This window comes from Eschrichtius robustus, chromosome 3, assembly GCF_028021215.1.
Source record: "Eschrichtius robustus isolate mEscRob2 chromosome 3, mEscRob2.pri, whole genome shotgun sequence".
NCBI classification, from domain to species: domain Eukaryota; kingdom Metazoa; phylum Chordata; class Mammalia; order Artiodactyla; family Eschrichtiidae; genus Eschrichtius; species Eschrichtius robustus.
The window spans coordinates 106,196,425-106,210,923 of NC_090826.1; the positions used below are offsets into that span (position 1 = coordinate 106,196,425).

The window sequence follows — 14,499 nt, forward strand, 5'->3', positions numbered from 1 at the left end:
AACTTATTCTTGGGTTTCCACATTAAATCAATCAACTTCTCTCAAAAAGGCTCAGTTGTAATCACTTAATCAGTTCTTACTTGTCTCCACTTTCAGTTAGATAAATAGATATAAACAGAAACTGGAACCAAATGTCTGCATAAACTCACTTAATTTCAAAAATAAGAGGAAAATCTGCTTAAGACAACATTAGAAACTTCCAAGAGGTTGTAAATTTAAGCAAGACGACTCTTCTAATGTCAGAGGCAGAAAAATCTGTGTGCAAAAAGGGATACAAAAAAGGAAAAAATAGCAATGTAGATGGGTGTCGTAAAAATAATGTCATCAAGAGGACCTGCCCAACCCTTTGCATAATTATAGGACATGACAATAAGATGAGATAGATTTCTGTCTGTGAACAAACAATAAGCTCTGAACTCTCGCAGCCTGCATAATTTATTTTCATTTTTTTTTCAGTTGGAAGAAGGAAGAGCATTTTAATAACCTTTTCATATAATTATGAATATTCTTTGATACTACACCAAAACTTGACAAGTTGTAGCTTCTTCTTCTTTTCCAGCTTTATTGAGCTATATTTAACATAACATTTGTGTAAGTTTAAGGAGTACAACATGATGATTTGATATACATATGTATTGTGAAATGATTACCACGATAAGATCAGTTAACACATCCATTACTTCACACAGTTACCATTTTTTGTGTGTATATGGTAAGAACATATATATTTTTGCATTTAAGTACGTTCCTTTCCTCTCAAATATTTAATAAGCATCTACTATGTTCCAGGCAATGTGCTGTTTTACCAAATAATAACCTCAGAGTCTTTCAATTATGTTCTTTCTCATACCTCCCACAGCACCTGGCATGGTGCTGAGTTCACATCAGCTGCCCAATAAATACCCGTGAAAATATTTCTTCCTTTAAGTGAACATGGGGGAACATATGGGGTTCGCACTATACCCAATGATGTAGCACAGAGACCCTTGTAAAAGATGCCCACTTCAGTAACAGACTGCCTCTGGTTACCAACTTATGCCCCATTCTGACTGATCTGTCACACCGTACATACCTGTCCACTGAGGGGGGCAGCGGCAGTTGTAAGTGTTGACCCCATCCACACAAACCCCTCCATTCTGACACTTGTGATGAGGACAGTCATCAATATTCCGCTCACAGGTGACCCCTTCAAAACCTAGTAAGACAAGAACAGAGAAAATGATAAATTCTCATACAGATGGTGTGGTCTGCTCTTCTCCACAGGGCATGGTCATCAGAACAGACTGACTTCATTATTTCAATTCAATAGCCAGCAGCTGGTCAACCCAAGACTCACCATATAAAAATCCCCCAATCTCCCGTCTTCTCTTGCCTCAAGCAGAGTCAGACACTTAAAATGACTCATTATGCCAATGACATGCCTTCATAGTTACCTCACAAGTATTTCAAACTGTTTTCATGAAATAAAATCCCAGTGAAGATAAATGTCTACTCAGAACAGCTATTTACTCGTTCTAAAAAAACAAGGGTATTAGATTTTCCCCAGCTCCATGCTAGGTTAATGGGAAGAACAGATAAAAGATTACCTAATTAAATTTAAATTCCTTTTTTTTTTTTCCTTGGGAAAATCAGCGTGGTGGGAGGGACATAAGAAAAAATATTGAACTTAAAAGTCTGTAGATACAGGTCAAGTTCCAACCTCACTGCTTATAAGCTATTTAATACATGGTAAATTACAAACTCTGAAGTAGCTTCCTCATCTGTAAAATGAGGCTGACTGCACCTGCCCAGCCTGCCTTTCTAGGTTGTTATAAGTGCCACATCATGAATAAGGTAGAAATAAATATAAAAAGCTATCTGAATATGGGGTGGCATTATTACTAACTAAACTTGCTAACTATTATTACTAACTAACCAACCCTTCAAATTCTTCATCCTCCTCTTCACATTAACAGCATTGCTTCCTTCCGCTTGATTTCTCCCTTTCATGAAAAATGAAACTAGCACACCAAACTTCACCCTAACTGCCCATAGAATGTTCCTCTATAATTTATACATTGGGCTTTTTCTTTCTCTCTCCTTGCTACCAAATCTCTTAGCTATTAAAATAGAAGACTACCAGCTTTAAAACAAGAGAGAAAGTTCACTGATCATCCTCTTATTTGAAATACATATGACTAAGTATTTGCCCTCTTCAAAATGTCCCTTAAGTTTCTCTCTCTTACTCAAAACACTTATTGGGTCTTATACTAGGCACTGGTATAGGTGAGTAAAAGAAAGAGTCCCTGCTTTGGGGGCATTACAGTCTGGTGAGTGGGACAGACATCAATCACACCTTGCTTTATTCATTCCTTACCACAAGCTACTGTGGTATTCTACATCTGCTCTGTTACACTGGAACATGGCTGGTTTCTCTGAATACAGTAGCAGTCATGTAAATGAGTATGAACCAAGTAACCAAAAAAATTACCCAGAGAGCAAAGGAAATCACTTTGTAGAAGATGGAGATAATTGAGAGCTTGACTGAAGAGAATTCTGTTTCTCTAGGTGTTTGGTACTCAGTCCTTTCAAGCAGATGAGTCATTAAGTAAGCTTGAGAAAGACTATGAAAAATTTTATAGACTCAGATTTTTTAAAAAATTAATCATATTACTCCTATATCTGTTTAATCACATGAAAGTCTTACAAATGGACTAATGAGTCAGTAAATGTTGAACTGTTTAAGCCCACCCATAATTATGATAAAGTGAGGGCAAATCTACAGATCCAGAAAGTACAGTCCTTGAACAATAACTGAGGTCGCTGTTTCTAGTCTAGTGCTCTTAAATGGAAACATTCTTCAGAAAAGTCATAGATAGTTTTAGAGTGTAGGAGGGAAATAAGGGGTCCTGGCCCACCGCCGTTAGAACCTGTGTGGTCTGGTGGTGTTCCAGAACTGCTATTGGTCATCGTCGCCCTAACTTGATCTCCCTGGTGACTAAATATGGTTGACTAGGGTGTCAAGGAGGTGATGAAGACTTTGTAGCCGAACTATAAGGACTTGAACTGACCTTCAATTTATATTTGCCAGTGCTACAACTAACTGAATTCACCAACCACAGACAAATTAAGAAAGCAGAAGCATTTCAACATAACCACAATATATAAGAAATAAAATGTCTTCTTTTTATGACTGACTATTTTAGTTCTTACCTCTCACTATGTAGGTAGGTGAGAAGACAAGTAGGTGAAAGAGTTAATTCATGGTTGAAGCATGGCCTCTGGGGTCAAACTGCCTAGATTCAATTCTCACCCTTGCCATGCAGTAGCTGAGTGAACATGGGCAAGATACTTAAACTTTCTTTCCTCTCTGGGGTAATTAACAGGACCTACCTGAAAGGTTGTTTTAAAGATTAAATGAGTCAGATATAAAAAAACACTTAATTCAGTAAATTGTGTTGGAACAACTGAATATCTAGATGCAAAAGAATAAAGTTGGACCCCTTCCTCATCCCATACACAAAAATGAACTCAAAACGTAAGAGTTAAAATTACAAGACTCTTAGAATAAAACATAGGAGTAAATCTCTGTGATGTGGGCTAAGCAGAGATTTCTTAAATATGACCAAAAGCACAAGCAACAAAAGAAAAAATTGATAGTTTGGAATTCATCAAAATTAAAAACATCTGGGCTTCAAAGGATACCATCAAGAAAGTAAAAAGACAGCCCACAGAATGGGAGAAGATACTTGCAAATCATGTATCTGTTAAGAGACTTATATCTAGGTTATATAAAGAATTCTTACAACAAAAATTAAAATTCAATATACATAATATAATAATACAAATAGCCCAGTTATAAAATGGATAACAAATCTAAATAGACATTTCTCCAAAGAAGATATATAAGTGGCCAATAAGCACATGAAACGATGCTCAACACCAGCCATGAGGGAAATGCAAATCACAACCACAATAAGCTATCACTTCACACCCACTAGGATGGCTATAATTAAAAAGACAGATAACAACAAGTGTTGGTAAGGATATGGAGAAATTGGGAATCCTCATACACTGCTGGTTGGAATGTAAAATAGTGCAGCCACTATGGGATATATAGTGTGGCAGTCACGAAGAGATTAGGGTTACCATTATCACCCAGCAATTCCTCTCATAAGTATATACCCAAAAGAAATGAAAACGTATGTCCACTCAAAAACTTGTACAAGAATGTTAACAGCAGCATTATTCAAAATAGCCAAAAAAAGTGGAAGCAGCCCAAATGTCAATTCCCTGGTGAATGGATAAATATGGATACAAAGTGGTAAATCCATACAATGGAATATGATTCAGCCATAAAAAGGAATGAAGTACTGATACCTCCTGCAATACAGATGAATTTTGAAAACATTAAGTGAAAGAAGCCAATCACGAATGACCACATACTGTGTGTTCCCATTTATATGAAATGTCCAGAATAGGCAGCTCTATAGAGAAAGTAGATTAGGAATTGCCTAGTGCTGGGAGGGAGTTAGGGGGAGGTTAGGGAATGACTGCTAATGAATACTAAGTTTCTTTTGAAGTGATAAAAATGAGCTAAAATTTATTGTGGTGATGGTTACATATATCTGTAAATATACTAAAAACCACTGAATTGTACACTTTAAAAGAGAAAATTACATGGTATGCAAATTATATCTCAATAAAGCTGTTATATTAGAAGGAAAAGCACTTAAAACAATGCCTGATGCACAGGAAGTGTTTTACACATATTAGCTAATACTATTGGCTTGGCCAAAAAGTTCACTTGGGTTTTGCCGTAAGATGTTACAGAAAAACCCAAATGAACTTTCTGGCCAACCTAATATCATATATCAACGGGATCAAAGCATCCCTAAGAGGTTATCTACTCTGATCCTTCTAAGTTACAGATGAAGAAGGTAAAGGCCACGTGGTTGACCTACCCAAGTTTAAATGCCTAGTAGGTAGGAGTCAGCACTGAACCAGAAATTTTATTCAGTTTCAATCAGTATGATCTCTGGGACCCCAGAGTTACCTTTCATTAATCTGAAAAACTGATCTTGGGTCAAAAGTTCCCATGTCTGAGAAAACCCTAACCAAATCAGTTCTCCTCCAAAGTTAAGACAGGATTTATGCTTTAAAAATAGAGTTACAGTACTCTTTTTGGAAATAGCTAGCAAATTCTTATAAGAAAGTCTACCCAAGGGCGAGGGGAGTAGGGAGGGAGGGTAAGGCTTAAATGAATAAGTTATAGTGGAATCACTTCTTAAAAATGTTTTAAGGTTTTAAGGGAAAGGGAAACAGACAAGTCTCCAGACCTGTGGGTGGGATGGGTGTAACAGACTTACAGAAAGGCTCACATGACTGTACTAAAAGGAGTCCACTGCTTAAAGCCAATTCACATCCTTAAAAGGCCAAAAAGAAAGAAATTAAACTCAGAAGGAACATTTTAAGACTGTGCTGTTATAAAACCATGGGCCACGTAACTGATAAATGATGACAGTGAGGGTGGGGAGCAGAAAAGTGTCTTTCGAACTTGTCATCCCACATAGAGAACAGCATCTCTCAAGAGAGCTTCCATCTCTTTCCATTTTCAGCCCCCGGGAGGTGTGAGGGTGGAAAGGCTTGGTACAGAGGCACAAAGAAGACAGCAGAAAGGGGAAGCTGAGTTGACACAACCAGGATTCTCCCAGGCCAGGCTGAAGGTCCTCAGGAAGAGCTTCTGTGCACAGGGATGGAAGAGTGAGGAAAACCCAGGGATGCCTGGAACTGGACAAAGGCACAAAAGTAAACAGCTACGTGCTACCTTCTCCCCCGCCTCTGGGAAGAAACCTGTCACAAGAGCAAGCGGGCCCCACCTCTGCCCCACTGGTTTCCTCGGCACACTGCATCCGTCGTCCTCTGAATGGGCCCCAGTGAGCTCACCGACCCCATGACTGGCCCCTGGATGCCTGCCCCGCCACCCACCCAGGTGGCTGCTCCTACCTGCCTCCCTCTGGAGCTCCCAAATCATCTCCACTTCCCTTTCTAACTTTACCTCCAAAGAAGTCAGAGAAATGAATACAGGGGTTCAAAAGAAATAAATTCAGAGTATTTTTAAAAATTATAGAATATAGGAATTCTCTTCTCTATCACACTCAATGCATTCATTTGTCAAATATTCATTAAGTCTCAATTTTGTACCAGGCAGTAAGCTGGATACTGGGGGCGGAAATTAAAATGAGGGTGTCTACTGGCAAGGATGAACAGTCAGTTTGATAAGTGCTGTGCTAGATGTATACAGGTTGCGAAAGACCTCAGAAGGTCTCTAGTCCCCACGGGGTAGGGGGTATGGAAGGCATTTCAGTGAAGTAGGTGCCTTTGACACATCATAAGGAATAAGTTCTATATAAAAAGGCAGGGTGGGTGGGGGAGGTAAGTGACAGAAGGCTGAGGAGGTAGCATGGGCAAAACTGCCAAGCATGGCAGAACAGGAAAGACTTCCAGGAACATCAAGTAAAACTAGACGCAGGGCCCAGATTAGAGGAGCTAAAATAATGCGCCTGGCAAAATGGTACGACAATTTCTGCATCTGCTCCAGTGAAACCTGCCAGAATATGATTAGTATAATACCCAAGAGAACATCACATGCCCGTGCATATGAGAATGCAAGAGTTTCTAACAGTTTTTAAGCTCAGCAACTGCAGAGCAGACACAAAAGCCACAAAATGTGGTTAAGCTTTATTTTAATGATATAGGGATATTACATATAATCAGCCTGTAAAGTACAGAGGTGATTTACAAAGGATAAACCTTCCTTGTTTGGAGAGGATGGATCAGACAGCTCTCTATGAAGTTTAAAAATCATAAAGGAATAAGGAGGTACAGGAGAGAAAGAAAAAGGGAAAGTCCATCAGGGACTGTCCTATTCCAACTGTGAACTCACAGGTACAGCCAGGAGATACAAACAACCCACTGCTTTCTGATTACCTGTGCTACTTCTTAAAATATCCACAAACATAAAACCAGTTCAACTCATTCTCTCCCCACTAACCCAAAAAAATTGGGAATCAGTGATTCAAGAATTTATTTTCTATTTTGTTCTTTTGTTAAAATTATTCTGGTTGAGTGCTCCTCCTCAGGGCTTCTGCTAAAAACTTTACCTAATGGTAGTTCATAAGGATCTGGATTGTTAACAGTTGCTGATCCAAGAAGATGAAATACAGTTCCTTGGTTTGATTCTATCAGTTCCCTTTTGAATATATTCCTTTCTTCTTCCCTCTATGGAGAAACACTTCTTTCTTTATTACACAGGATGAGTCATTCTTGCAGTTTTAATTCCCTCCCCATCAGTCTTAAAATAATTCTAAAATCAACTCAGTAACTACAGTGCCCTTTGCAGGAAAAGAACTATATCTTAACCATTCAAAAATAATCACTAACTTATGTGGGGTTCACTGACTTTCAGAGTTGAAAAGAACTCCAATTCTTTTTACTCAGTACTAGTATAAACAAGTACAGAAGGAGAAGCTAGACTAAGTCTAGGGTGCATGTTACCAGGAAGAAAATGAAAAGACCAAAGTTACGTTCTCAATACTACCATATTATACTAAACTCAATCTGTCAATCAATAGGTGTGTGCCTATTATATACCTGGCATGGTTTCTAGGTGCTTGGGACATATCACTAAATAAAAACAAAGATCCTAGTTTTCACTCTGGAGAGGGGAAGAGGCAGCAGAATTTAGAAAAGACACACAATAAACAATAGACATAATGGGGTAAATTATATAGTAAGATGATGACAAGTGTTACAAAAAAAGAAAAGAAAAGAAAAGAAAAAGTAGACCCGGGTCGGTAATGAAGGGGGAAGGGAGTGGTTACAACCTGAAATAGGGTGATCAGGGGAGGCCTCAGTTAAAACTGCAAAGACTTGAAATGTGGTGGGAAGCAGCCATCTGAGAATTGCAGAACCTGGACAAAAGCTACTGTGCCTCTCGCTGACTTGGTTTCCCCACCTTTAGAACTGAAATAATGATTCTCTTCAAATAATGGCGTTGTTTACATTGAGATAGTAATTATTATTTTAAGTAACATTTTAGTCTCTTGGACAGTGTGGAGGGCAATGGGGGAGGGACAAGGAGAATGGTACTGCATTATGAAAAGGACTCTGTAAAAGAAAATCATCTCCAGGCATTATTTCCCCATGTGGAAATAAAGTTAATACTTTGCAAACTCCACCTGGGACATAAAAACAGTGAGTGTAAAATCTTATACAGGGGCTTCCCTGGTGGCGCAGTGGTTGAGAATCTGCCTGCCAATGCAGGGGACACGGGTTCGAGCCCTGGTCTGGGAAGATCCCACATGCCGCGGAGCGACTGGGCCCGTGAGCCACAACTACTGAGCCTGTGCGTCTGGAGCCTGTGCTCCGCAACAAGAGAGGCCGCGATAGTGAGAGGCCGGCGCACCGCGATGAAGAGTGGCCCCCGCCTGCCACAACTGGAGAAAGCCCTCGTACAGAAACGAAGACCCAACACAGCCATAAATAAATAAATAAAATAAAGAATTTAAAAAAAAAAAATCTTATACACTGTATAAATATATATTTGTTCACAGTGTTATTGCACTATCGTTTTGAATTCTTTTTTAATTTCCTTCTATACATGGTCCAAGCTGACGTCATCTGTTTTAGATCATGTGACCCTGAAAGGCAAGAACTAGCCTACTGAACTGTTTCTAAATATCTGCAATATATGTATGTATGTAACAAATACTGTCTGATCATAATTAGAAGTATCTCCTTTTTCTTTTAACATGAACCTACATTCTTTTCACCCAAACACCTCTAAGCATTTAACAAAAAGTCTTACACATTTCAAAGCACCTTCAGGGGCAGACAAGTAGTACAGTGTCATGGAACAAGATGTACAAAGCACAGGCTTTGGAAATAACCTGCTTGGATTTCAGGACTCAGCCTAACCACATGTCAGCTGTGCAACTTTGAGTAAATCACTTAACATCTCCAAACTTGAGTTGCTTCACCTGGGAAACTAGAAAAACAATACCTATCCCCAAGGTTTTTGTGTAATGGAGCTAATGGAAGCAGAAGTACCTGGCACAGTGCCTGACTCATAAAAGGCATTAAATACATGTTAGTAAACTCTTTGCCAAATCTTCTGCCCCCAACGCTGCACCCCCCATCCTGATCCCAAACACACACACACTTCGTCAGTGTGTAAAAAAATGTCTTGCTTTAAACTATAAGGAGAGTGTAAGAGACAGCCAGGATCTCCTTACTCCATCCCACTAGCCCTGGCAACCTCTCAGCTGTGGAATCCTTGGTTATTTCCTTTCTCAAGGAGGAGATACTATTCCGGTTTGACAGATCCTTTCCTGGACACACTCTCAGAATTCCCTAAGGTTGTTATCGTGGCTAATGGATAACAATGCAGAGGCTATGGGAGTGAATAATCACTCTCTCCCTGCTAAAAACTTCCTTTATTGACTTCTCTAACTTCCCGTTAGTACTTTGCTGCCAAATCAACCTCTTGTTCTAGGCAACTAGTAGAAGTAATTTTCTTGAAACTAAAAAACACATTCAGTCTTCAACAATGAATTGCACTAACCTCAATTACTAGCCACTTAGGCTATTAGAATATTAGACTGTTAGAAAATTTGCAAAATTAAATTGTTTACATTTCTATTTCCTTCTTTTAACCCTTAAAATGCAAACAAAAACAGGAGTGAAGAAAGATATCTTTTAGTTATTCCTTCTACAAGATAATGTGGATGACAGTAATATTAGGTAAATAAATATTTAGTGTCTAAGATGACAGCATTATCTATTCTTCATTGAAAGAGAAACTGAAAGCAATGCAATTAAATAGATTGTTCTTGTGGCTTAGAGTTAAATGGTATCCTTTTCTATTATGTGGCAATCTTGTATTGCTGTATCTCAAGCACAAAGCACCGTGCCTAGAACATAGCTGGCAGCCAGTAAATTTTAACTGAATGAAATGAATAAATTACCATTTGCTTTTATCCCGAGGACCAACATATGACCTTTAATCCCCAAAAGATAAAACAAACGATCCCATTATATGTGAACCATATCCACAACACCAGAATCTAAGATTCCTACTCCAAAAGAGTGGCTAAAACAACTTCTGTTTGAGGCAATTCTGCTTACTTAGCACATTATTCCCCCCTACAGTTTTCCTTCTTTTGTTTTTGCACTAAGGTTATTTGTATAAAAAGCAGAATCTTTGTTGCCTAGTAATTCATCTGCTCCAGCTGCTTGTGTTCTGTTCCCAATCAAAATTCTCGGTTTTCAGCCTCCTCATCTTTTTTATAAGGAGATCAGTGAATCCGCCAGCCTGGCTCCTTTTTCCATCCTACAGAACACTGGGCCCCAAGCTCCCATACACTGCTCCTCTTTTTGCTTCTACCTTGGGGTTATGTATGGCTGTGCCATACATAATCTATCAGCGCTCATCAAAAAGTGTCCACTGATTAACAGAGCACCACTGCCACCCCAGTTCCAAAATTCTCCAACTGCAAGTCTGGGCAGGGCTACCCCAAGGTCAGAGAGACTACATGGAGAGGGTTCTAAAGACCAGAAGCTCAGTGAAAATCACAGAAGGGTAGGTGGGTACAATTAGGTAGACAGTAAAATAATCCATTATTCTATCAGAGGTAGAAACATATAGGAAAGTTGATCATCTATTATTATTGTCAATTCAGTTTAAAGCATTTTATTAATCATACATACACATTTTTCAATGTCTAATTCTCATTGTGTTCCTTTCCATTCCATAGACTTGTCTATCCTTTTCCCAGAGCTCTGTGTCTCTTATTTCTCACTGTTCCTCCAAAAAGGACAATAAACAATTTCCAAGCCACTCATCATCATAAACCCTGACATGTTAAATTACCCCCTGCTCAGTTTATGGACCACATGGGCCCATAAAACTCCTCTCTCACCAGCACACCACCCCATACAAAATTCTCACTTCCGCTTTTCCCTCCTGGGAAGGATACTTCTTAAAGGAACAACTGAACCACACCCATCCCCTTCCTTCCTGCTGGAGGTGCATCCGCCAACCCAGGACACTAGGGGGACTCCTTACCTGGAAGGCAGTTGCACTCAAAGGTGAAGTCACCAGTCTGCCGGCAGGTGCCTCCGTTGACACAGGGGGAGGGTGCACAGGGCACGTAGGGACTGTCACAGTGCTGGCCTGTGAAGCCCTGGGGGCACTGGCACTGGTAGGAACCCGGGAGGTTGAGGCAGGTGCCACCGTGCTGGCACTGTCCTGGAACGTCACACTCATTGACATCACTCGCACACTTCTGCCCTGTGAAGCCCGCGAGGCATGTGCAGGAGAACTGGTTGGCCACAGTGGTGCAGGTACTTCCATTTGCACAGGGCTGAGACAGACAGGTATCAGTCCATTGGCACAGTTTACCTAGAGGAAAGATAACAGAACTCAGTACTGCCCACAGAAATGAGGGTCAGCCCCATCCCACCACCCCACATCTCCCACCCAAAGGGTGACATAAGGGAGCCACTGCATGGAGAATCCCTAAGCTCTTTGAATTTTACAGGAAGCCCATATCAGAGCTTCCTCAAGTTCACCTGACAGGGGCACTCTCCAGGGCCCTCAGCTGAGACACAAACACTCAGTGGCTCACATGGGAGGGGGAGGGACAGTAGGTTAGTCACGGGAAGCCTACATTAATCTCTGCAGCACAGGATCCAGAAGGGTCTGGATCCACCTACTGTCTCACACCTCCTTGTCTTTGCATAAGCTGCTCCTCTGTTTGGAAGGCCATCTTCCTTTGTGGTTACATAATGGGCTTCAACTTATCTTGACAGCTCTACTCATAAGTCACCACTGCTGTAAAGTCATCCTTAATGCTCCCCTCAGCTCCCCAAATCCCCACCCCCTCTCCCTCACACACACACACACCCCTGCACATGCAAACATATACCCCAAGTTGTCACACTGGCAGGGGTCAGATCCCTGTAGTAGGCTCTCAAATCATGTCTTTTGAATGAATAAAATGTACTGATATTTTCCACAATACATTATGACTAAATAGACCTCTTAGATGACAGAAACAAGTCAATATGACTTCCATTTCCCTTAAACACAACACACATGCACACGTATTCTGGGAAACATTTTGTTGATTGCGGTCTTGACAAAAATATTGCTGGATGTGTTTGAAGGAGATAAAGACTCTCTGGTTTCCTATATATGGAAATAACTAGAAGCTGTCATGAGAATAAAGGTCTAGAAAGGTAATTCTTGTGGACTCTCTCAGGTAGGAAAGTACTAGAAAGAAGCAGGAAGAAAGTACTGGATCTCAAGGCATAACTCAAAGGAATCAAGCAGATTCTTTGAGGTAGAAAGAGAGAGAAAAAAAATACTCCCATGCTACTAGTAAATTTGGTATTCACGTGGTTTTTTGTTTTCGTTAGTTTAAGCTTTTTTCAAAACTAAAGATACGAGAACCCCCTGAATTTGTTAGCACTCCAATTGGTTGTCTAGGTAAACATCCAAATCTTTGACCTCCAGAGAAAAGCAAATGACAGTCATGACAGCTTCTCTAAAAGGGAGAGAGAGGTGACACTTGAGCACACAGAAGTGCTCTCTGCCTATCAGGAATATCAAATCGAAGGGAAAAGGTGCAATAAAAATTTGGGTACAGCATGTATATCTCAGAGTGCTAAGCAGAGAGAAAATGAAGGAACCTCAATTTTTCTTCCTATTTTTTCTTCTGAGAGGTACTTACCTACAATGGAGAACACATAAAAATGGTTACTTTTGACAACTGTGTATATCAGAGTATTTGCCTACAACTGAAACAAGAAGGTCTCTGACCTTGGTTTCCCATATACGTTTTGTACAAGCACTAACTTCCTGCCTCTCTTTCTTTATCTGTGAGTGAGGTGAGCTCATATGGTCTGACGAGGTGGTAATAGTGAGCTATCCCAAAACCAAAAGGGTGAGCTTGACCTGTGGCAGTTCCTAAAGTGACAGACAGAAGTGGCAGATGTGTAAAGATGATCAGGACCCTGCAGACCACCAAGAAGAGTTTGCTTTAATGGCAAAGGAATACATTTTAATTTGAGGGCTATTTCAGAGTAACATTTTAGTTATGAAGAAGGCACTACTGCCATTTCCACTAGTCAGGATTAAAATGTGTTAAATGGATATGCCTTCCCTTTGCCTTGTGGAGCCAAACAGCTCGAAACCGACCATCAGGAAAAAATTATTCCCTTAACCACCAAATCTCTTCAATGACTCACAGTATCAATGCTGTCATAGTCATGATGGAGATAATGGATCATCCTAATTATCTCCTACCCATAACAACACCTTTTAATGAAAAACCAGTAGAACAAGTATTCCAAACTAAATGATCCAGTCTAGTTTTCTGAATATGTTTTTCACTTTTTATTAGATTTACAGAATTGTTGATATAGTGGGGGACAAAATGATGGACAGTTCTCCTTTCCTAGTCTAACTTAGTAAACACGTGTGGTTCATTCTGAATCGAGCTCAGACCCATCTTTGAAGAACCCACAATATAGTCAGATGAGAGACATGTAAAAATTAATTACAATAAAATGTGACACATAAAATAACAGAACATAGAGACTAACTGTGTAAAGGAATCATGAAAGGGTCACTAAGAGTTTACAATAACATTGGGCAATCCCCAATTGTAGAAAAGGGCGTTCCAGGCAAAGGGGTGTGCAAAAGCATGGAGGCAACAGGAAGCATGACATTTTCAGGAAATGATGAGAACGCTGGCGTCACTAGAGCTAGATGCGTGTGGGGAAGTGAGGCTATAAGAAGACGTAAGGCCTAGACTGTAAGGGCTATGCAAGCCATGTAAAAGAGTTTGTACTCTGCAGACGATGAAAACTCACTAGGCTGGTAAGCAGGTGAGTTTGTGAGAAGATCTGCATTTATGTTAAAGATCCGTGGTAATGTGACAGGTGAACAAGAAGGGGAGAAAGTAAAGGCAAGGAAACCAGTTAGGAAACAACTGCAGGAGTCCAGGTGAGAGATGACCTGGACCTCACCTACAGAGCAGAAGAGGAAATGGAGAGGAGTAGACAGGTGAGAGGTATTTCAGAGATTAGACTGGGTGACTGAGTCTAAGTGGGGTACAGATAAGTGAGAGGGAGTTTCTAGTTTGGAGTATTTGGAGTGTACACTGGTGCCACTATTATATCAACATGTTGAGTTTGAGGTATCTGTCGAATTTCTAAGGATAATATGCAATGGAGAGTTAGAAATATGAGCCTGAATGTCAGGGTTGGGGTGGAGCTAAAAGGATGACCACGAGAGGCATCAGCAAGGGATGAACATGGTGAGAGTTGAAGCAACTGGAGATAGCGAGATTCCCTGGGGAAAGCTGTGCTATGACTCAAAACAGGGCTCAAAACAGAATTCCAAAGAACACAAAAATTACATGCATGAGGACAAGGATAAGGCAATGTAGT

At 40.2% G+C, this 14,499-nt stretch overlaps 1 protein-coding gene across 1 annotated transcript in view; it reads right to left on the bottom strand.

The window, feature by feature from the left end:
* NOTCH2 (notch receptor 2) overlaps positions 1–14,499 on the bottom strand; it is a 178,562-nt gene that overhangs the window by 82,370 nt on the left and 81,693 nt on the right. The window contains exons 4-5 of the mRNA XM_068540605.1: positions 11,108–11,443; positions 1,073–1,195 (exon numbers count right to left, since the gene is read on the bottom strand). Of these exons, the coding sequence (XP_068396706.1) occupies positions 1,073–1,195; positions 11,108–11,443 (459 nt within the window). The remainder of the gene's footprint in view (positions 1–1,072; positions 1,196–11,107; positions 11,444–14,499) is intronic.